At 39.6% G+C, this 24,723-nt stretch overlaps 1 protein-coding gene across 2 annotated transcripts in view; it reads right to left on the bottom strand.

Moving 5' to 3' along the window:
* itpr2 (inositol 1,4,5-trisphosphate receptor, type 2) overlaps positions 1–24,723 on the bottom strand; it is a 131,075-nt gene that overhangs the window by 64,896 nt on the left and 41,456 nt on the right. For both annotated transcript variants that reach the window (XM_062035595.1, XM_062035594.1), the window contains exons 27-37: positions 23,669–23,755; positions 21,635–21,760; positions 21,415–21,537; positions 21,028–21,228; positions 20,019–20,270; positions 17,428–17,553; positions 17,219–17,347; positions 15,026–15,140; positions 14,673–14,854; positions 10,718–10,860; positions 2,815–2,923 (exon numbers count right to left, since the gene is read on the bottom strand). In XM_062035595.1, coding sequence (XP_061891579.1) covers positions 2,815–2,923; positions 10,718–10,860; positions 14,673–14,854; positions 15,026–15,140; positions 17,219–17,347; positions 17,428–17,553; positions 20,019–20,270; positions 21,028–21,228; positions 21,415–21,537; positions 21,635–21,760; positions 23,669–23,755 — 1,593 coding nt within the window. The remainder of the gene's footprint in view (positions 1–2,814; positions 2,924–10,717; positions 10,861–14,672; positions 14,855–15,025; positions 15,141–17,218; positions 17,348–17,427; positions 17,554–20,018; positions 20,271–21,027; positions 21,229–21,414; positions 21,538–21,634; positions 21,761–23,668; positions 23,756–24,723) is intronic.

Genomic DNA, 24,723 nt, shown 5'->3' on the forward strand with positions numbered 1-24,723 from the left:
AGCTATGTATACACAGTAAGGGAAATAATTATTGCATCCCCTGCTGATTTTGTTAGTTTCTACAGACATAAACAGTACATATTTTTTATGAATGAGAAAAACATTAAATAAAAGGTTACAAAATTAATTTGTATTTGATTGAGCAAAATAAGTATATTAATAAGGTTTTCCCTTTTTTCTGACTTATAAATGTTGTTACAATGTTGGATACTCGTATTTAACAATACTAAAACATTTGAATGTGAGCTTGCATGCAGTTTTGGATGCCTCTGATCATCTTTTTTTTTAACAGATGGCCATTTGTGACGTTACAGATTGTCCAACGTACTTATGTGGGCATCCTCGTACATGCTGTGAGCAAAAACTCTCCATAGTAAACACAGTAGAGTGTCCGCCCTGAGACTGGAAGGTCGTGAGTTCAAACCCCGGCCGAGTCATACCAAAGACTTAAAAAATGGGACCCATTGCCTCCCTGCTTGGCACTCAGCATCAAGGGTTGGAATTGGGGGTTAAATCAAACTATACCCGAGCAGGCCCCCGCTGCTGCTCACTGCTCCCCTCACCTCCCAGGGGGTGAAAATAGGTATGGGTTGAATGCAGAGGACAAATTTCACCACACCTAGTGTGTGTGTGTGACGATCGTTGGGACTTTAACTTTGCTATTGCGCTTGTTCGGTACACGGGTACTAACAAAATACTGAGGTACAAACTAATTAAAAATGTACCATATTGCCTTTAAACAATAACAGTACTTTTTCCCCTATGCAAATGCCGCCGACGTGCGACATGTAGTGATGTAAACCAGGGGTCCCCAACCTTTTTTCCACCAGGGACCAGTTTAATGTATGCATTATTTTCACGGACCGGCTTTCCATGTGTAGCAGAAAAAAACAGCAAAAAAATTTGCATGAAAAATAAACTCACCATAACGCTGAAGTAGTGGGCGCCCTGAGCGTGTTTTTTTGCGAAGAGTTGGTCTCCGACACGTTGATGGCATATACTATATACCTGTGTTTCTTAACCATAGGGCGCGGCCCATTGTTGGGCTGCGAGCACCCCTTGGAATGTAATATATAAATATATTGTTATATAAATAAATGCATTGTTTATTTGAATAGTACTTCTTCTTTTAATCAGCCTGACCTGAGCCTAAGGTTCATTTGTTCAATTAATAATAATCATTGTGATTGACACATGCTTTTATATCAATTGACAAGGTAGAAATCTGTAAGTAGGTTAGATATAATTTTTAAAAATGATCAAAATCAAGAGTACGATTACTCATTACTGATGTTAATATTGGAGTGGTTTATTTAACGTATTTACTGTAACTTAATTGTGTAGACTATCAAACAATTTCAAGTTGTTTTTTCATCTGTAACTTAAAATAGTCTTTACATATTTGGCAAACTAAATTCCAACATTCAGAGTGGGCTTTATGTGAATAAACAGTGTAGATTATGTTATATTGTAGAAATGAAATAAGCATCAAAAATTGCAACAAGCAAAACAATGTCATATAAGAAAAAATATAGATTTGTTTTTATATATTTACTAACCTATTTTATCCTTTATAAAGAAAATGTATGCAACATTGCTGATTATGCAAATCATATTATGACATCATATTGACAACACCCTACCTAAGCCCCCACGCCACCCCAACATCAACAATTATATTGGCAATCTCTGGGAAACACTGCTATCGGTCTATGAGGGCCAGAATTCTTGCTAGACAAGTAATTATCCATACTTAATTTCACTCAAATACTTTAAAGGGGAAGTGCACCTTTTAAAATTATTTTGCCTATCGTTCACAATCATTGTAAAAGACAAGACGAATGCATTTAAAAAAAAAAAAAAAAGCAATCCAACTCGTAAATAAATGTATATAAAGGTACACTTAAAATGGAGTCAACGGAAGGTCAAATTTCTAAAAAAAAACATCCAAAAAGCATCAACAATCCGCCATTTACATTTTGTCACTTGAATATTACCAAGTATTAGTGATATTGTTATTATAAGTGCTAACGCAGACAAACTATTTCTGGCGGCACCGTGATCAGAGGGTGCCAACAACTTGTGCTGCTGTATTAATATCAGCGGCTGGTGCTCACCAGCTTCTTTCACCGCTAGCAGCTCGCGTAAATTCATTGAAGATCATAAATAATGCCTCTCACTTGGATAGTAGAATGATGAAGACATAATCTGACGGGACATGATGGTCAACTATGGGATCCAATTTAGACCCAGATTTGGCGAGAAAGACACAAAAAGACGCTTGGTCAGCGCTTGGTTTTCTTTTATCGCTTGCATTACACAGCATAATAAGCCCAACCAACGAAGGCGAACCCAAGCTCAGAAGGCACCCAGACCTCCCGACATATAGGGTCATCCCCCTGAAGGTGACAAATAAACTGAAGTTGGTGCTAATGCCTTCACTTTCCACCCAATGCTCATCACTTCCCTCAATCACCTCTTGTTATTCATTCCCTGAAATTTCTGGTAAAATAGAACGAAGGGTACTCCTTTCACCCTCTGCAGTATTGATTTGTTTGTCCAGAGCTCGCCCCTCATTCTCCACCACCTTCCCTTATTTCATCCCCCTAGTCTCCCTTTCAGTCTGTGTCCTCAAATGACTCGTTTCCTTATATAACTTAGAAAGGTCCAGCGCATACAAATGAAGTAGATTCTTGGCTCTCAGATACATGGGAGGAAATAAGAGTTGCCGGTATCAATGCTAAACCCATAAGAAACCTTGCAATATTTTCACCTCATTCCCAAGGGTTTTGTGTCTGTGTGTCGACTACTAACCGACTCTTGAAACCATTCCTTCTTGTCCAGCATCTCTCGGAGTGTCTGCAGAATTTGGATGCAAAGCTTTTCCTCTTTGTCCATAAGCTTCATGGTGTGTTTGATCAACCTGTCAAAGGGATCAGAAGGTGTTGCATCAGTTCTCAATATGTGCCTTTTATTGTGTCCAGAAGCAAGAAAAATGACATATCATACAATTTGTGGACTCAATATCCAATATGTCAGAATAAAAAAAACAAAAGTAATTTCTAGTACCAACCCACCTAATAGTAGGGATGGGCCGATTGACCGGCCACCAATCGTTATCTTTTTTTTTTTTTAAGAAAAAGTACGTAACCGTCGTTGCTGATTAATGCCTTTCGATGCCAATCACAAACACAGATTCCCTCTGGCTAATCTTGTATTTATTTTTTGACAATCGTGTGAAGCTGCTTCCTTAAGTTAATAATAATCAGCTTCAATATGGCAAATGAACTGCATTTCTTAATATCTTAAGTATCATTATCAAATGACAATATCACTGGAGGACCAGGCTAATCATGTTACACACGCCAAGGGCAGAAATGCTATCTAGCCGCTAAGCTAACTAGAAACAACAGAAGTAGTAAGTAGTAAGTTTAAGAAGTGTAGAGGGAAACGTGTTACAGCAAAAAGTAAGCAGTTATTAACATGTAAATTAATTAGAGTCTAGAGAGGGGATAATATAAAAACAATTGTTGGTGTGTCAGCATTGTCACAGTCAGCACGCAACATGTTAGCGGAGGATCCATAAAGTGGTGGTGTTTCAGGTGATAGAGTGGTTGGCCCCCATCCTGATGGTTGCATGTTCAATCCTCAGTCCCCCTGTGACCATGTTGAACTATCCTTTAGCAAGATACTAAATCCCAAGTTGCTCCTGATGCCACGTCATCTGTAGGTGAATGTGGTAATAGTGGCAAAGAACTTTGAGCACTTTGAAGGTAGAAAAGTGCTATATTAGTATAATCCATTTACCATTTGGTGTTGACACTAAGGGTAGGATAAGTTCATGATCGATACTAGAGTGATAATATCGATATTCTTATGTTCTTAAAATAATGTTATGTTATTTACACATTCAGGGATTAATTCTCTGGAGACAATAGGAAAAAGGAAAAAAAGATTTCATGGATTAGTAGTTTTTGATGTTTAGTTGTGTATTATTGATAGTTTTTCTCAAACAATTGTATGCAATAAAAAGAACAAATAAGTAGTTTAAATATTGTGCTGATATTGTTAAACTGTCAATTACACTCACCGTAAACACATTTTAAAATAATCATTCAATACCTGTAATCAGTATTGATATCAGCCGATCTCACTCATGGATGATTGGTCAGCATAAATCCCGATCAAATTCATATGTTTCTGACTTTAAATGTAAGTTTTCAAATCATTATTTTGTTGGCCAACATATAGTGACATCAATTCTATGAATTATGCATATACAGTATAAACTACCAAAGTGGCAATAATGTTAAATGTTCAACCTTTATTTAACCAGATAAGAACCCATTGAGATCAAGATCTCCTTCACAAGGGCGACCTGGACACCGGGCTCTACGTAGGGGCAATAGCCCCCTCAAATAAATGTCTTGCTCCTCAAATCAAAATGTTTGAAGTTGAGAAAGTACATTTTAATATACCCATGTTATTGTATATTTTACAAGTAGACAAAATTAACCGTAATAGCGGAGAAATTTCCTGAAAAAAGGACACTTTACAACACATCTCATCTTCCCTCATTTCTGTCCATCACTTGTGTCAGGCTCCGCTAGTCTGCGCACACACACACACACACACACACACACACACACACACACACAACTCCCCTCAGCCCTCAGTAAGCCTGCGTCGACGAATAAAAACGAGACTAAAAGTTGTCACCAACAAAACCCAATTATATTTAATTTTCTCTTAGCGTACAATATGAGAGAGGGTGGGAGTTCGCAACATAGGTGGGCCAATCAGATGCTTTTCCTTCGGAGATGAGGAAGTTGAAATTCTCAACTCGGCGACTTCGGCGCTAAATCTGGCGTCTTTCCAATCCTCTTGGCTTTTTTTTGTCAACAGCTACTAGTGACAAATCTAGCAACTTCTTCTGGTGTTATTGGAGACTTTTTTGGAGTCTTGGAGACAGAGGTGAAAGCGTCATCAACGAGCAGTGACGGGTGCTGCGAGAAGAGCAGAGATCCTCACAGAGAGGGGACTGCAGCGGTTCGCACATGTGCAAATCATTTGTCGTCTGAACTTTTATGCTGCGTTCCATTTGTCGGAAGTCGGAATTTCCGAATTCCCAGCCGGAAGTTTTAACTGGAATTTTAAATGCAAATGTTTCTTTACTGTCACACTTAAAAAAATCACCTTATTTAATTTGCCTACTGTACACACCCTCAGTCACTTGCTCACCTTAAAATCATCTGCCTGTGTGTGTGTCTCTCTGTGACAAAAGTTGAACATCTCGCTAACTAACTCATCATGTCAGTGCAGAGGAGACCCACACGCCTAACAGACTGCAAATGAAATGTGCATGTGCAAAGCTGCCACTGTTTCCGCCTTGGTTTAAAGAGCGAGATGTAAATATTTCTTCACTGTCATGTCAAGCTAAAATCACTGCAACGTCCCAATTACATCCTTCATGTTAATGAGCAAGTCATTAGATATGTTTCTTTAGAGAATATCACAACCTTCCATTCTTTTGATCAAATTTGATACAAATTCAAACATTTATCAATGCAGAACAAAATTGATTAAAAAACAACTAAGAATTAAAAGAAGAAAGGTAACCTGCAGTTTTAATCATTATTATAATTTTTCTTAAACTCAGTTTTGTATCTTTCCTACAGCGTCCAATGCCATAAGTTATGCAAATTAGGCAATGATGCCATCTAGCGACTTTTAGGACTATAGACCAATAGCTACTTTCCTTGCTGAGGAGTTGTTAACACTCGCGCCAAAACAAAAGTGTGAATTTAACATGTTCTATCGCAATCATAATATCTGAACAACCTTGGAAAGTGAAGAAGACATTTTATTTTTGACGCTATATGTTTTATGATGCTATCAGCAGGCGAGCAATCAATGGGGACATTGACACAACTGTAAGTTAAAGCTGTGTTTATTTGCTGCTTCATGTGTTCTGTCAAAATGAGCGGTTTCGACGAAAAGAGCTATCAGTCGGTTTAAATGGTGATGAAAACTAATATGTAGGCTACCACTATTTGCATCAATGTGGACTTCCTCACGCTGCAATTGACTACATGCTTACTGTTCAGAGAACACATAATGACATTAATAGAAGTTAAAATAACAGGGGAACTGATGACTCCTGGTTAGTTAGTTGGTACAGTAAAACACAACTTGAAAAAAAACATTACTATGTCTAGAGTGTAGGCAGTGCTGTTAAGATTCTTTGTCACAGACAACGAGTGGAGAATGCAGAAACATTGAGGCATGATGCAGATGATATACTAGTTTGAGAATATTTTTTTTGCTTTATTCATAAGACTAATGTATTTTTCAGTTTTGTAAATATTGACTATTGTTTGTGAAGTCTTATAAATTAAATTCAGTTTACTAATTAATGTTGTGACTCCCCAAATGCAGCTGGGATAGGCTACAGTCAACGTCACGACCCAGAGAGGGACAAGCGGTAGAATATGGACGGATGGAGGGATGGAAATGTGAATGAAGGATATTTTATTTAAATCTTCATTTAAATGAGGCGGTCTGCGCCACTTTTCAATTGTACAAACAGTCTTAGTAAATCACACGCAACACGTCCACTATCAGTACACGCTATTTTATATATTGCTCACGCTGTTTAGCGCGTTATATTTGGATCTTGGTAAATCAGGCCAAATTCAATGACGAAGGCAATGTTATTACTTTATTAGCACAGAAAAATAGTGCTGGAGCATGATGGAGCCGAAAAGGTGTTATAGATTATAGATGTGTGCTGCTGGTTCAACACATCACACACACAACACACATCACACACACGAGCATGATTACATGAATGTGCAGAAAAAATTATTAAATACTGTATTTACATGGCAAGCAAAATCCTCATTTAAATAAGTCGATCTGCACCACTTTTCAATAGCACACGCAGTGTTAGTGGATCACACACACACAACACGTCTACTCATTGTACGCGTTATTTTTTTGGTTTTGGATCTTAAGGAATCAGGCCCTGTTAATACAGGCTTTAAATGAAAGGTTCTAGTCAAGAGGAAACCCCAAGCACTTGTATTTTGAAACCTGCTCTAAATGTTTTCCTTTTGCTGCTACAAAATGGAATGTTATATAAATGGTTGATTTATATAGGCTAGTAAGGTAAAGTTTTGTACCTGACAAGTTTCGGCTACCTTGCTTCTGCAGCCTTCATCATAGGTGTCACGTGATGTTAGCGTGACGTCGTCTGTTGAACTTGTCAGGTACAAAACTTTACCTTACTAGCCTATATAAATCAACCATTTATATATACACATCAGTAGGCTAAATGAACCTCTTCAACATAAAATGGAATGTTGTCTGGTATCACCCTAGAATAAGATAAAACCATTAGCTTGCTTTTATATGTATTTAAAAACCATTTTAAGATCAAATAAGTGAGGCGCAGTGGTTAGTGCTCGTGCTTCACGGTTCGATTCCCGTTCTCGGGGTATTTGTATGTGGAGTTCGCATGTTCTCCCCCGTGACTGCGTGGGTTCCGGCTTTCTCCCACCTCCAAAGACATGCACCTGGGGATAGGCTGTTTGCCAACACTAAACTGGCCCTAGTGTGTGAATGTGAGTGTGAATGTTGTCTGTCTATCTGTGTTGGCTGAAGTGAGGTGGCGACTTGTCCCAGGTGTATTGCCTCCCGCCGAGTGCAGCTGGGATAGGCTCCAGCACCCTCGCGACCCCGAGAGGGATAAGCCGTAGAAGATGGATGAATTGATGAATAAGCCAGCCTGGATGACATCAAAAGCAGCTTGTAAAAGCTCAAAAGCCTGAGTGATCGAGTTTGAACAACAATAAATAATGGTATCTGCATAAAAATTATACATTCAATTTTTAAAAATGTTGCCAAGATTATTTAAGTAAATAGAAAATAAAATGGGCCGCATCACTGAGGCTTGCGATATCTCTTTAAGATTGTCCAGAAATTAAGAGATGAGGGACTACAATCATAAATTAGTATTGAGGAAAGTCCATCAGTAAACAAAAATTTTTTTCCCAAGGCCCCCCTTGTGTACCACTAGAATGACTAATAGTATGGTTATTTGACTACGTTGTCAACTTGGAAAAAACAACATAATGGACTAAATCCTATAATTGTCAGATGAAAAAATATACCCGTTGATATAATGAATTTATATAAAACTGTAGTAGTTGTGAGTTGAATATGTTATACGTGGCAGTATTAAATTGCCTCTGTAGACCAGTGATTCTCAACTGCTGGGTCACAGACCTGTTTCCAGTGGGTTTTGGCCAAAATCATACAACATACGGAAATATTGTAACAACCCGATGTCAGTGAATGCACTTTGTGTTCTTGTCTGTGCTATTTGCTTGCTACGCCGCCATGGAGGTGCGTGCAGTGGGTTTGAACGTGGCAGAGAAATAGCGGAGTGCCATGAGCAAGAGAGGGAAACTGCTGCAAATAGCCATAAAGAGAGACAGCAACTTACCGCTGCAGCTCACATGTCTTGCGCGTAAAGAATTCCGCCCACTATGAGGACTACGAGGTATGAAAGGAAATCGGTCAGGGAAGTGTTTTATGCCTAATTTTAACTATTTAGGCTAAAAGATGGTGTACAAAAAATGGCCCTGAGGTACAAATCAGTAAAAAGTCAAATGTCTATATTGGAAATCTTTTTAAATTGCACATTTTGTTTTCCCTGAAGAGTTGAATCAGACTGAGTGATCTCGCTTGATTTTCTTGAATATGTTTTACCTCTCATCCAAATACAAGTCCAGTTGCTCTGATTCAAGTCCTCAGATCTAACATATAGTGAAAACCTTTACAAACACGTTTTCTTAAAACTATTTTTTAATGTATTGTTCCTGATATGTTCATTAAATGAAATACATTTGTGTTGAAAGTTTTCTGTAACTTGGGTCGCTGCTTGTCATTAAGGCATGATGGTTCGGTCCAGCAGCCAAAGCAGTTGACATCACTGCACTTAGTGATGGTTAAAATACACCTCAGTGAGGAGTGTATGGCACACTCACTAACTGTATGGACACTGCACTGACACTGTGGAACCATCTGTTGGATTAAAAAAGTCACTACATTTAACATGCAAATAAAATTAAGCGTTAGCAAATATTTATACAGTGAATTATATATATATATATATATATATATATATATATATATATATATATATATATATATATATATATATATATATATATATATATATATATATATATATATATACACACACACACTAGAGATGTGCGGATAGGCAATTACTTCATCCGCATCCGCATCACAAAAGTCGTCATCCACCCGCCATCCAACCGAACTAACATTTTATCAAAGCCACAACCGCCCGCCACCCGCTTGTTGTTATATATATAATATAGACCAGGGATCGCACCCTAATAACTAGGGCGTGCTGTGATGGTACTGTCTTTATTACCCTCTACAACATGTACAGACAGCGTGTCAGCCCAGTCACATGTTGTGTGCGGCTTCTGCTTGCACACGTAAGTGACAGCAAGGCATACTTGGTCCACAGCCATACAGGTTACACTGACGGTGGCCGTATAAAACAACTTTAACACTCTTAATATGTGCCACACTGTGAACCCACACCAAACAAGAATGACAAACACATTTCGGGAGAACATCCGCACCGTGAGACAACATAAACACAACAGAACAAATACCCAGAACACCTTGCAGTCCTAACTCTTCCTGGCTGAAATATACACCCCCGCTACCACCAAACCCCGCCCCCCCTACACTGCGCCCCCACACATCAACCCCCTCCCAACCACCCCCCTCCGTGCGTCGGTTGAGGTGGGCGGGGTTTGGTGGTAGCGGGGTGTATATTTCAGCCAGGAAGAGTTAGGACTGCAAGGTGTTCTGGGTATTTGTTCTGTTGTGTTTATTTTGTCTCACGGTGCGGATGTTCTCCCGAAATGTGTTTGTCATTCTTGTTTGGTGTGGGTTCACAGTGTGGCACATATTAAGAGTGTTAAAGTTGTTTTATACGGCTACCGTCAGTGTAACGTGTATGGCTGTGGACCAAGTATGCCTTGCTGTCACTTACGTGTGCAGGCAGATGCTGCGTACAACATGTGGCTGGGCTAACACGCTGGCTGTACCAACACGGCACGCCCTTATTATTGTTGATTGGGTGAAAATCAGCAGACATTCGAGAGAATTGGTTCAACCGCCACCCGCCCGAATCTAATTAAAATCTATTTTTTTCGTCATGCATCCGCCCGACCCGCGGACTCCGCGGTTGTGTCCGCAAACCGCGCATCTCTAATACACACACACAGGTATATATATATAATATAATATAATATATTTGGAGTTCGCATGTTCTCCCCGTGACTGCGTGGGTTCCCTCCGGGTACTCCGGCTTCCTCCCACCGCCAAAAACATGCACCTGGGGATAGGTTGATTGGCAACACTAAATTGGCCCTCGTGTGTGAATGTGAGTGTGAATGTTGTCTGTCTATCTGTGTTGGCCCTGTGATGAGGTGGCGACTTGTCCAGGGTGTACCCCGCCTTCCGCCCGAATGCAGCTGAGATAGGCTCCAGCACCCCCCGCGACCCCAAAAGGAACAAGCGGTAGAAAATGGATGGATGGAATATATACATACATATACACACACGCATGTATTGCTACACATTGGTTTGGTTAGCAACTTACTTTGATATGAAAGCTCCACTCTCGCAGCGTAGGCGAGCAGCCTTTGGAAACAGCAGCTCAGGGCTGTGGAGGACATCTACCAGCACCAAAAACTCTGCCTGAACTTTCGGATTGAATTGCTCCTCAAGATGGGACACAACTCCCTGTCCACACACAGAAACACAAATTACTACATTGATTCTGATCTGTTGTAGTGATCCTTAATTGAATACTTTATTTCGGGGTTACCAATAAGTGTGAGAGGACTGTGTTTTAACACTCTTGTTTGCCAAAGTAAAATAATTTGCAAGTTGGTGCCGCGGTTTTCATACACCTCGGTTTTGGGCCAAAAGCCTTACCAAAACGATGTTTTGTTTTTCGGACACTGTCCCTATTTTAGTATGATTAATTATACTTTAGTGAGTCAGTCTTTGTGCTTTTTTTTATTAAGTACAGCTGCAAGATAACCAAAGATAGAGCCAAATAAAGTTGTATACACTATTAGTCCAATCAAAGTCAAAGCGAGCCTTAGAGTTTGTGTATCTGGAGGGTCATTAAATGCCCTTAAAGTTGATTAACACACCAAATTGTAGTCATCTAGAGGCGTGTTTTAATGAAATTATACAATGGATGTCTGGCAACTTTTTTGCATCTTAAAGCCAAGAAAACAGAGATGTTGATTATCAGTCCTGCCAGACACAGGCACTTGTCTACCAATACCACCTTAAATTTGAACAATTAAACAAAGCAACATTTGACTTGCAACTGGCATTATTAGACCCAACTCTCTCGTTTCAGCTGCACATTAAGAATGTTACCAAAACAGCCTTCTTTTATCTCCGTAATATCGCTAAAATCTGTCCCATTTTGTCCATCGGTGACGCAAAGATCATTACACATGCGTACGTTACGTCTCCTCTCATTTACAGTAACGTTATATTTTCGGGTCTCCCCATGTCCAGAGGGCAATTAATACAAAAATTTACCTGCTAGACTTTTGACGAGGACAAGAAAGTTTGATCATATTACGCCTATACTGGCCCACCTGCACTGGCTCTCGGTGCACTTCAGGTACGATTTTAAAGTTTGGTCCTTACGTACAAAATACTAAACAGTCAAGCACAATCTTATCTTGCTGATTTTACGTATGTTCCATACCGAAATCTGTGTTCCAAGAACGCCAGCTTATTAATGATTCCCAAAGTCCAAAAAAAAGTCTGGAGGCTCCAGAGTGTTTTTTTATTCAGGCTCCAGTACTCTGGAATACCCAACCGGCAATAGTTACAGATGTTTCCTCAGTAGAAGCATTGAAGTCTCGCCCTCAAACTCATTTATATACTATAGTTTATGGATAGATCTCTTTTAGTGCAATTGACCTGCCACTTAAATTTTCTGCTCTGTGACACCTCTCCTGCATGGAGAGGACACCAGATGGTCACGGATCATTTCTGAAGAGGCACCAGTCTGGAAGAGACGCTAGCTGTTCCAAGTCGTGAACCGGGGTGGACCACTCTTTTATGCACAGCTGGTGACTTTTCTGCATTGCCGACTTGTCTACATGGAAGAAGATCCTCCTACGACCATCTGCTGGCTTCCAGATGGTCTCTATTCTCACATGATCTATTAATGTAACAATTCAATAATTGTACCCACTCTGCATCCATTGCAGCCGGTCACCCTGAAGGGGGGTCTCCACATCTGCGGTCCCTTCTCAAGGTTTCTTCATTTTTCCCAGTTCGGGATTTTGAAGTTTTTCCTTGCCCGGATGTGGGTTCAAATCAGGGGAGGTCATGGTTCATGAAGCACTTTGAAGCACTGATTAAGGGCTATATAAATACATTTTGATTGATTGCTGAAGAGGGAAAACTAGGTAGTTTGCCAGAACAGGTAATACTGCACGTAAACTTGTAAAACTGCAATTTCCACTGTGTCACATGTTGTTCCGTAAAGCTATTACGCGTGTGTGTGTGTGTGTGTGTGTGTGTGATTGCATCAGTTGATATTGTATTAACAAAGTTGTGCGACTACAGAAATTTGTGTCCATTTTTTTTAACACAAATAGAGTGCTAGAACTTGAAGAAAGAAAGAGAACATAACAGAATTCAAGAAAGAAGTTGTGATGAAGTTGATGTTTAATGTTAATCTATCATTTTCATTGTCATGTATATATATATTTTTTTCAGTTTCAGTTTATTTCAAACATGCATACGATACATTGTATTGTATGTATCGTTTTTGTGCAGAATTTTCTGCACACAAAACTATAATTATGCTCTACATAAAGTGTTTTGTGTTAATACTTTTCAGTGTCCAGAATGGATTAATTGGGTTTACATTGTTTCTTATGGGAAAAATTGTTAGTTTTCATGAATTGATTGGGTTTTGGAACGGATAATATTGAAAACCCAAGTACCACTGTACAGAGAGGTCAGATAAAAATGGTTGGATAACTGCATTGTCACATGAGATGCTACTGTATTAGGGGGTGTGAGATGGTTCTGCATGAAATGTTGAGAACCATTGTTTTAGAAGAAGCTGAAGTGTAAATGCCACACACAATGACAATTTAAAGGCCTACTGAAACCCACTACTACCGACCACGCAGTCTGATATTTTTTTATATCAATGATGAAATCTTAACATTGCAACACATGCCAATACGGCCGGGTTAACTTATAAAGTGCAATTTTAAATTTCCCGCTAAACTTCGGTTGAAAACGTCTACGTATATGATGACGTATGCGCGTGACGTCAATCGTTGAAATGGAAGTATTCGGACACATTGTATCCAATACAAAAAGCTCGGTTTTCATCGCAAAATTCCACAGTATTCTGGACATCTGTGTTGATGAATCTTTTGCAATTTGTTTAATGAACAATGAAGACTGCAAAGAAGAAAGCTTTAGGTGGGATCGGTGTATTAGCGGCTGGCTACAGCAACACAACCAGGAGGACTTTGCGCTATCCGACGCTAGCCGCCGACCGCATCTATGATCGGGTGAAGTCCTTCGTCGCTCCGTCGATCGCTGGAACGCAGGTGAGCACGGGGGTTGATGAGCAGATGAGGGCTGGCTGGCGTAGGTGGATAGCTAATGTTTTTAGCATAGCTCTGTGAGGTCCAGTTGCTAAGTTAGCTTCAATGGCGTCGTTAGCAACAGCATTGTTACGCTTCGCCAGCCTGGAAAGCATTAACCGTGTAGTTACATGTCCATGGTTTAATAGTATTGTTGATCTTCTGTCTATCCTTCCAGTCAGGGGTTTATTTCTTTTGTTTCTATCTGCAGTTAAGCCCGATGCTATCACGTTAGCTCCGTAGCTAAAGTGCTTCGCCGATGTATTGTCGTGGAGATAAAAGTCACTGTGAATGTTTCATTTCGCGTTCTTGACTCTCATTTTCAAGAGTATATAGTATCCGAGGTGGTTTAAAATACAAATCCGTGATCCACAATAGAAAAAGGAGAGAGTGTGGAATCCAATGAGCCAGCTTGTACCTAAGTTACGGTCAGAGCGAAAAAAGATGCGTCCTGCACTGCACTCTAGTCCTTCACTCTCACATTCCTCATCCACAAATTTTTCATCCTGGCTCAAATGAATGGGGTAATCGTCGCTTTCTCGGTCTGAATCGCTCTCGCTGCTGGTGTAAACAATGGGGAAATGTGAGGAGCCTTTCAACCTGTGACGTCACGCTACTTCCGGTACAGGCAAGGCTTTTTTTATCAGCGACCAAAAGTTGTGAACTTTATCGTCGATGTTCTCTACTAAATCCTTTCAGCAAAAATATGGCAATATCGCGAGATGATCAAGTATGACACATAGAATGGATCTGCTATCCCCGTTTAAATAAAAACATTTCATTTCAGTAGGCCTTTAACCCCCTAGCATTTTCCCCCTAAATTCATAAAATTCTACCTTTAGGCCATTTTAATTCATAGTTTCACTCTGCAACTTTTTGTTTCCTGATGTAGTAGATTAATACCTGCAACTTCTCAATTATAGTCTTGTAGTCAGGGCCACCCAGGTTCTCCTTGCGGGGTCGGGTGCGTGTAGAGATCCTCCAGTCTTTCGCTGCCCGCTGAACCATGTTACTATGGGCCCTTAGCGATAGGGTGTTGACCTGACTATCCAGGTCAACTGGGATAGCTATTGCCCGTGCTTTGGCTGAGGAGATACATGGAGAATTCTCAGAGTAAGTAACTAAGTTTGGATGAACGGTCAGTGTAAATGAGTCACAAAAGAAAAATTATGTTAAAAGAAAACACATTTAAAAAATATTGCAGTTATTTTTGTGCTGCCGTACTTTTTTGTTATCAATAGAGTAGCATTACTTACCAACATCAGCAAGTGTTTTGATGCAGTTCTCAATATTTGCCTTCTGAGTGAACCATGTGCAGTTGTAGAGCCTGAAAGCTGACTGGAGCAGCTTAATGAAGATAGATTGGTTCGTCTGTGGCAAGGTGAAGACATGGACGCTCTTGAGAATCAAGTAATTGTACAAATGTCTACAGAAACAGCTCATGCAACTATTTTAAATAAATGTGTCAGCAATTAGATTGTGATGGGAATGGTTATGCATCTAATATAATTAGAACCCATAGACAAATGAAAGGGTTAAATCATGATTTATTTTTTATTTTTTATTTTAAACACTTATGGTTTACATGCCATGAAATAGTGATTCTTTGGTCAAAGTTTGGCATAGATTATGTTTTATAGATGGTTTTCAAACTGCTTTCTGACTATCTTCAGGATGAGCAGTTTTGTGGGCGGTCCTATTTATATGGCTCCACTTTGACAGCATCTTTTCCCTGCCATCGTTGTTTTTAGCGCTTCCGTAGCAAGCCTACTGACAGACTAACTATACGCTATTTTGTATTAGAAATGGCAATAGCAGAGAATGTGTGTGTAATTGAGCCAGTCTGCCTAACAAGATGATAAAGAAAAATAAGGAACCTATTAACTACAAGTTCGCACTACAATGGCGGACACCCGCAAAGCTCTTCGGGTTAACTACCATAGATGGATAATCCTCTGACAACATAAATAGGAAAAATGGAAACAGTGCATTCGATTCGGAAAGTATTCACAGTGCTTCACTTTTTTCGCATTTTGTTATGTTACAGCCTTATTCCAAAATGGAATATATAAATTTTTGTCATCAAAATTCTACACACAATACCCCATAACGACAATGTGAAAAAGTATATTTTCAGATTAAAAAAAATAATAATAATCACATGTATATAAGTATTTACATAATTTGGCATGAAGCTCAAAAGTGAGCTTAGTGTCATCCTGTTTCAACTGATCGTCCTTAAGAGGTGACCACAGCTTAATTAATACCTGTGGTAAATTCAGTTAGTTGGAAATTATTTGGAAAGGCACAGACCTGTCTATATATAAAAGGTCTCACACTTGACAGTGCATTACAAAGCACACACCAAGAATGAAGTTAAATAAATTGTCTGTAGACCTCCAAATCAGGATGGTCTCAAGGCACAAATCTATTGAAGGGTACAGAAAAATATCTGCTGCCTTGAAGAAAAAAATGAGTACAATGGCTTCTATCTATAAATGGAAGAAGTAAGGAACCACCAGGATTCTTCCTAGAGCTTGCCGGCCGTCTATACTGAGTGATCGGGGGAGAAGGGCCCTAGTCAGGGAGATGACCATAAACCCGATGGTCACTCTGTCAGACCTACAGCATTTCTCTGTGGGGAGAGGAAAACCTTAGAGAAGGACGACCATCTCTGCAGCAACCCACCAATCAGGGCTGTATGGTAGAATGGCCAGACTTAAGCCAATCTTTAGTAACATTTTGCCAAAAGACACCTAGATCATGAGAAACAAAATTCTCTGGTCTGATGAGACAAAGATTGAACTCTTTGGCATGAGTGCCAGTTGTCATGTTTGAAAGAAAGCAGGCACCCCTCGGCCAATACTATGCCTACAGTGAAGCATGATGGTAGCATCATGCTGTGGGGATATTCTGTAGAGACAGGAACTGGGAAATTAATCAGGATAGAGGGAAAGATGAATGCAGCATTGTACAGAGACATTCTAGATGAAAACCTGCACCAAAAGGTTCTTGAACTCAGATTTGGGTGACGGTTTAACTTTCAGCAGAACAACAACTCTAAGCACACAGCCAAGATATCAAAGGAAAGGCTTCAGGACAAATCTGTAAATGTCCCTGAGTAGCCCAGCTAGAGCCCAGACTTGATTCCAATTGAACATCTCTGGAGAGATCTGAACATGGCTGCACAACGACACTTCCCATACAACCTGGCGGAGCTTGAGAGGTGCTGCAAAGAGGAATGGGCCAATAGATGGCCAATAAGAATGGGCGAAACTGCCCAAAAATAGGTGTGCCAAGCTTGTAGCATTGTGTTAAAAAAAACAAAGAATCGGGGCTGTAATTGCTGCCAAAAATAATAAACTATTAAACAAATGTTGTAAATACTTATGTTATCTTATTTTAATAAATGATGTGCTCAATGAGTTTATGTCTAGAAAAAAATATACCTGAAGGTTGGAGTGGTTGACAGAAAATGGTGAACTAAAATAGCCTGTGATGAGGGCCAGCACGGTCTCGGTCACATACTTCTCAAGAGCCAGATCAGCATGGTTGCGGTCTGTGGTAGTGTTACACACCTACATACACAAAGAATATTCCTTAGGAGGTAGTTGCTCTCATGCTGTATGAGGTTTGGGACTTTAAATCTGAGGCTTACCCTGGCTATATCCACCAAGATGTTGTCAAACAGTTTCCAGATGTGATTGGAGGTATAGATCTCTTTCATTTCTACCTCTGTGTCTACATAGCAGTGATTGACAAAGTTCACATATGCCGTTTTCACCTGTTGGGAAAAGAATAAGAAATGTAAGGCTAAATACATGTACTGAAAAATAAATGTCACTCATATACAGTAATTGCATTTTTGCACAATCTATCCCACTGGAAATCTAATTGTTTATGATATTATACTGTATATGTACAAAGGGATTCATTATCTGGCTACATTTGGAGGAAAAAGTGGATTTCTCTTTCTTGCATATGTACCTTTAGGATAGAAATAACTCAGGAAAACTGCAAATCACTGTAAGTAGTTGTGTTAGAGATAGTTATGAAAATTATTTGCTATTTTGATTTTTTGTTTTAACATTTACATTATTTGCACCATTCTAAAAAGGGATGATCTTCAGCAGTGGTTCTCCACTGGTTTGGCTGTGGGACCCATCAACACCCTTTAATGACAAGCAGAAAACCAAATTGGTCATCACGAAACAGAAAAATATTTCAAGAATGTATTTCTCAGTAATTTTGATGATTATAGCTTACAGCTAATAAAAAATGGCAAAAGTGTAATGTTGCAAACAACTGGTTCACACCCTTATGCTGCTAAACACCTCCTGAGCCTTTAATTGGTCTCTTTGTTTTAATTGAACAACTGAAATCAAATCACCATATTCTAATTTACAGAGATGAGCGAGTAAGAGTGTTTCGCAAACGTTTGACTTGCAACTGAGTCGTTTAATAGACTTGACTCGTTCGCGAATGTCACATCTCTACCAAGCAGAGACCCACGACCCAATCGCTGAGAATGACTATCTAGAGCAGTGGTCCCCAACCCCCGGGCCGCGGCCCGGTATAGGTCCGTGGATTGATTGATACCGGGCCGCACAAGAAATAATCAGCTATTTCCGTTTTATTTATTATCTGAGGCCGAACGATGTTTTGTTTTAAAAACTATTTTTAATTTTGAAAAATGCCCGGATTCTCTCGGTTATATCTTGGTCACTTGAGCGCCCAAATTTAACCCAGCTAGCAAAATGAGTAAAAAACAGACGTCTTTGGAAAGTTTCTTTGTGAAGGGGAAAAGGCACATCGAAGAGAGAGAACAGCCTACAACTTCTAACAAAAAGAAAGCTTTTAATAGACAATACCAGGAGCCATACTTGAAATATGGATTTATCGCAACAGGTGATTCCCACGCACCAAGCCCGCTCTGCATAATATGCGGCGACCGGCTCTCAAACATTAGCGGGGATTTTGTGTGAGACTGAGCCTGCGCCTTCATTCACCAAGCTGGTGCACGATCACCTGTCTGTGCTTTTAAAAGAGTTTGAGCGCTACTTCCCAACTTCAAAGGACCCACGAACTGCCAAGCAATGGATCCGCAACCCATTTGTTGACAAAGCAGGTGAATCCAGCATGTATGTGCAAGAAGATCAACTGCTGGAGATCGCAAATGACAGCAGGCTTAAACGTGTGTTTGAGACAACAATGTTCTGGCTTAAAGTCATGGCAGAATACCCCGAGATCGCCACTACAGCACTGAAAACCCTGTTGCCATTTTCGACATCCTATCTGTGTGAAGCGGGATTTTCTGCAGTGACAGCCACCAAAACAAAACAACCGACTGGACATAAGCGACACACTTTGTCTCCCATTACCCCCAGTTAGGACCGTCTCGTTGCAGAGAAACAAGCTCAGGGCTCCCATTGATTTAGCGTTACGGTGAGTTAAACTTCTCATGCACTTTATATTCGTTTTTAATGTTGTATCTGCATCTTATTTTGAAGGCATGTAAACGTTACCATAGCAACCAAAATCAGAGAGCGTTACAGTGGTCGCCAACAGAGGGAGGTGAGGGAGAGGAGAGGAGGAGAGCTTAAGAGTCTTGGGCACACAAACATGCAGGAGGCTTATCTGACGGTTCAAACGGGCAACTTTATTTCAGCTGTTGTAAAATAACATTCATAAAGAAAGTAGTGTGGAATTGCTGGTTGTTGTCATTTATATTTTTCCACGTGATTTTTTATTTATGTAATGGGCTGACTACACAGTGGATTCACGTTTATTATTATTTCATAATAATCACCGCCCGCCCCCCCGTCGTGCATCATTCCTTCACCCCCCCGGTCCGTGGTAAAATTGTCAGGCGTTGACCGGTCCGCAGTTACAAAAAGGTTGGGGATCACTGATCTAGAGGACCCTTAAATATAAATTGGAACATTAGTTTTATTAAAAAGAGTAATACCTTTGGACAAATAACTTCGCAAAAAAGAAAATAATAATCGAAAATTACTAATTTGGCGAGGGTACAATAAATTGGGGATTAACTGTATTTACCAAATTAATTGTTGAAAGATATGATCCTTTTTCAATGATGAAGTCAGATCAAGTGAAACTAATTGTTTCTTGTTCATGTTGACAAACCCAATTAATTTGCATAATCTAATTATAACTGTGATCTGTGTGCACAAAAAAATTCTGCAGCATTCTATTGTACATGCTGGAATACAATGATGTATCCTTTACCTCTGGGACGCAACTGACTTCAGTGACAACTTTGACAATATCATCCAGCGGAAGCAGAGAGTTACATTTCAGCTCAGTGTAGACATTTTTGCCCTCAGTGCAGGAAGCAAGCAGCTCGACAAGCGTGTTGTGATAAGCCAGAGCGCCGTCTTCATCAGTGCGCTCACGCTCAGAACCCATCAGCTGAAGCAGGACTGGAAAGGATGAGCGGTCATTGTAGAACACCAGGACATCCTCACCTCCATTCACCAGCTGTAAAAAAAAACAATAATTAAAGATCAGGAATTGCCTGCACCTTTTCTTCCATCGATCTCGATTTGAAAGTTGTGGAGGTATTAACAATTCAAAAATTTGCAGTAACAAACTTTAAGTGAATCATTAAGATTCATACGGTAAAATTCTCCTTAACCATATGTTTAGCAATTTACATTTTGTAGGCAGTGCTCCAACAGATGGCGGTGTTTTTACATATCTAAATATTTAATAGATACTACAACAACATTAGTGGTAACCGTCATAGGGAAAATATGTTACAGGAAAAGGTTAATATATGTTGGATAAATGTGTCGTACAATGTAAAAATAAATAAAACATGTTTTGGATAAGTACAAGTAGGAAAGAAACAAAAAAAAATGAAGGGTTTAATGTATTTACACAAACTACATTTGATGAAATGATGAGTGGACTTATTACTGTGAGTATACATTGATTTAATTATAAATTATATGTATCCTGTATTTATATAGCAAATATTGTTACATCATGTCATTTATTATATTGTATTGATTAATAATCAGATCATTATATGCGAGTGATGGGGCAGGACATACGTTTTTGCTTCTTCCTGCTCCTTTTCGTACAACCATCAAGTTTCTTTTTTATTTTTATTTTAAAAAATTTATTGTTTTTTTTTCCAGAAGATATTGAATCAAATATGATATTTTGTTTGAATTGTATAGCTGGAAACTTGTGTGTTCAAAATAAATTAATGAAATGAAAGATACCTCACCTCAGTCATGACTTTGTCCTGACATTTCTTCACATACTTCCCTTCGGCTTTCACAATTGTTTGCAGAAACTTCAAGTACAGAACGTGACGTCCGTGTGTTTCAATGCAGTGGACAAAGTGATGAACAACACGGTCGTTGATCTCATTGCACAGCTGGTAGTAATTCATAAATATGTGACGCATCGTTTCAGCTTCTAGCAACTGTTGAGAAAAAAGAGGCATGATTCAGTCATTTGTCTGGGCAGGTCAAAATAAGACATGCATGTTAATATTTGGCCTCTAAAAGGACGATTTAAGACTAACTGCAGTTAAATGTGATGGATGAAAAATGTTTGCTCTGCAACGGTGGGCCTTTCTAAAAGTGACTCGTGTCAATCAAGATCATACCCCGGGAGTGAGGAAGAGATTGAGGTGTTTATGTAGCAGAAATTGGTTCTGGTGATTCCCTCGGCAGAAGTTCTGCAGAAATGTGTGTGCCAGGGTCATGATCTCATTCATCTTCTCATCACTCTGGGAGAGAACAATTAAAAAAGAGAAGTGATGGCAGAGAAGGTCAGGTAGTTTCAACTGAGATAAGTCACTCGGCTGCTAAAGCGTTATTGCTCACTTTCTCAAAGGGGATCTGCAGCAGGTCCAACACGACGGTATGAGCACCCATGTTCTTCAAAAGCCTCTGCTGCTGTGTACGAATCTTTTTAACATGGTGACACAACTTACTGAGCCGTAACAGGATCTGTATGTTAGAAACAAAGAACACTTAAAGGCCTACTGAAACCCACTACTACCGACCACGCAGTCTGATAGTTTATATATCAATGATGAAATCTTAACATTATAACACATGCCAATACGGCCGGGTTAACTTATAAAGTGACATTTTAAATTTGCCGCTAAACTTCCGGTTCGAAACGCCTCTGCGGATGACGTATGCGTGTGACGTAGCCCGGCGAACACGGGTATGCCTTCCACATTGAAGCCGATACGAAAAAGCTCTGTTTTCATTTCATAATTCCACAGTATTCTGGACATCTGTGTTCGTGAATCTGTTTCAATCATGTTCATTGCATTATGGAGAAGGAAGCCAAGCAAGCAAAGAAGAAAGTTGTCGGTGCGAAATGGACGTATTTTTCGAACGTAGTCAGCCACAACAGTACACAGCCGGCGCTTCTTTGTTTACATTCCCGAAAGATGCAGTCAAGATGGAAGAACTCGGATAACAGAGACTCTAACCAGGAGGACTTTTGATTTGGATACACAGACGCCTGTAGGGAACTGGGACAACACAGACTCTTACCAGGATTACTTTGATTTGGATGACAAAGACGCAGACGTGCTACTGTGAGTATGCAGCTTTGGCTTTTTTTTGCGTATGTACGTAACTTTTTTAAAATATATAAGCTTTATGAACCTTGGGTTAGGTGAACGGTCTTTTGGGCTGAGTGATTGTGTGTGTTGATCATGTGTTTGAATTGTATTGGCGTGTTCTATGGAGCTAGGAGCTAGCAGAGGAGCTAGGAGCTAGCATAACACGTACCGTACGTGCGCGTCAAGTACGTAACTTTTTAAAAATATATAAGCTTTATGAACCTTGGGTTAGGTGAACGGTCTTTTGGGCTGAGTGATTGTGTGTGTTGATCAGGTGTTTGAATTGTATTGGCGTGTTCTATGGAGCTAGGAGCTAGCAGAGGAGCTAGGAGCTAGCATAACAAACACGCAGGTGTTATTATGCAGGATTAATTTGTGGCATATTAAATATAAGCCTGGTTGTGTTGTGGCTAATAGAGTATATATATGTCTTGTGTTTATTTACTGTTGTAGTCATTCCCAGCTGAATATCAGGTACCGTGAGTATGCAGCCTTGGCTGCTAAACATTCGATAACTTGACCGTATGTGCGCGTCACGTACGTAACTTTTTTAAAATATATAAGCTTTATGAACCTTGGGTTAGGTAAACGGTCTTTTGGGCTGAGTGATTGTGTGTGTTGATCAGGTGTTTGAATTGTATTGGCGTGTTCTATGGAGCTAGGAGCTAGCAGAGGAGCTAGGAGCTAGCATAACAAACACGCAGGTGTTTTTATGCAGGATTAATTTGTGGCATATTAAATATAAGCCTGGTTGTGTTGTGGCTAATAGAGTATATATATGTCTTGTGTTTATTTACTGTTGTAGTCATTCCCAGCTGAATATCAGGTCACCCCCGGCTCTCACAGCATCTTCCCTATCTGAATAGCTTCAACTCCCCACTAGTCCTTCACTTGCACTTTACTCATCCACAAATCTTTCATCCTCGCTCAAATTAATGGGGAAATTGTCGCTTTCTCGGTCCGAATTTCTCTCACTTCATGCGGCCATCATTGTAAACAATAGGGAACTTTGCGTATATGTTCAACTGACTACGTCACGCTACTTCCGGTAGGTGCAAGCCTTTTTTTTATCAGATACCAAAAGTTGCAATCTTTATCGTCGTTGTTCTATACTAAATCCTTTCAGCAAAAATATGGCTATATCGCGAAATGATCAAGTATGACACGTAGAATAGATCTGCTATCCCCGTTTAAATAAAAAAAATTCATTTCAGTAGGCCTTTAAGATCTTGACATCCGATGAGGATAATGTGGAAAAAGACAAGCATTAACTTGCCTCTTTGACGATGATGTAGTTATTTTCTATGTTGCTGTCGATCTGAGTTTTATTGTCGCCATCATGCACTGTGCTCAGTCCCGCCTCCTGGCAAGACAAAGAAAATCAACAGTCAACAGCGTTCAATTTGCACAAACACAAGTTTGTCTAACTTATTTGGTGAAAAGTTCCTCAAGTGCCAAGCAACACTCCTCCACTTATCATAAACAATGTAAAGGGGTACTATGCTGATTTTAATCTACAATTAAAACACTTCCTTGTGGTCTAGATAATATGTATTGGATATGCTTTAGTGTAAATTTAGCGCCACAGTCACTTTTATAACACGTTTTTTGAGAGTAAGATGATCGTTTGGGGCATACTTGCCAACCCTCCCAATTTTAGCGGGAGAATCCCGATATTCAGCGCCTCTCCCGACAACCTCCCGGCAGAGATTTTCTCCCGACAAACTCCCGGTATTCAGCCGGAGCTGGAGGCCACGCCCCCTCCAGCTCAATACGGACCTGAGACTGGGACAGCCTGTTCTCACGTCCGCTTTCCCACAAAATAAACAGCTTGCCTGCCCTAAGACGTCATAACATCTAGGGCTTTTATAGAGTGCACAACTGCGCACACAACAAGGAGACGAAGCAGAAGAACGAGGAAATTACAAACATGGCGGCCGAAATGATATACTCATCATGAACGGAGAAGTTAAACAGGACAATACTGCCATCTAATGGATAGCCACTGGAACACTGAAATCCAAGTATTTTTATTTTTTTTCTATGTAAATAAAAAATATATATATACATATATATGGCTAGAATTCACTGAAAGTCAAGTATTTCATACATATATATATATATATATGTATATATATATACATATACATACATATATACATATATATATATATATATATATATATATATATATATATATATATATATATATATATATATATATATATATATATATATATATATGAAATACTCGAGTTGGTGAATTCTAGCTGTAAATAACCACGCCCCCCACCCCCAAACAACCCCCCACCCCCGACCAAGCCCCCCTCC

Source organism: Entelurus aequoreus, linkage group LG24 (genome assembly GCF_033978785.1).
Source record: "Entelurus aequoreus isolate RoL-2023_Sb linkage group LG24, RoL_Eaeq_v1.1, whole genome shotgun sequence".
NCBI classification, from domain to species: Eukaryota; Metazoa; Chordata; class Actinopteri; order Syngnathiformes; family Syngnathidae; genus Entelurus; species Entelurus aequoreus.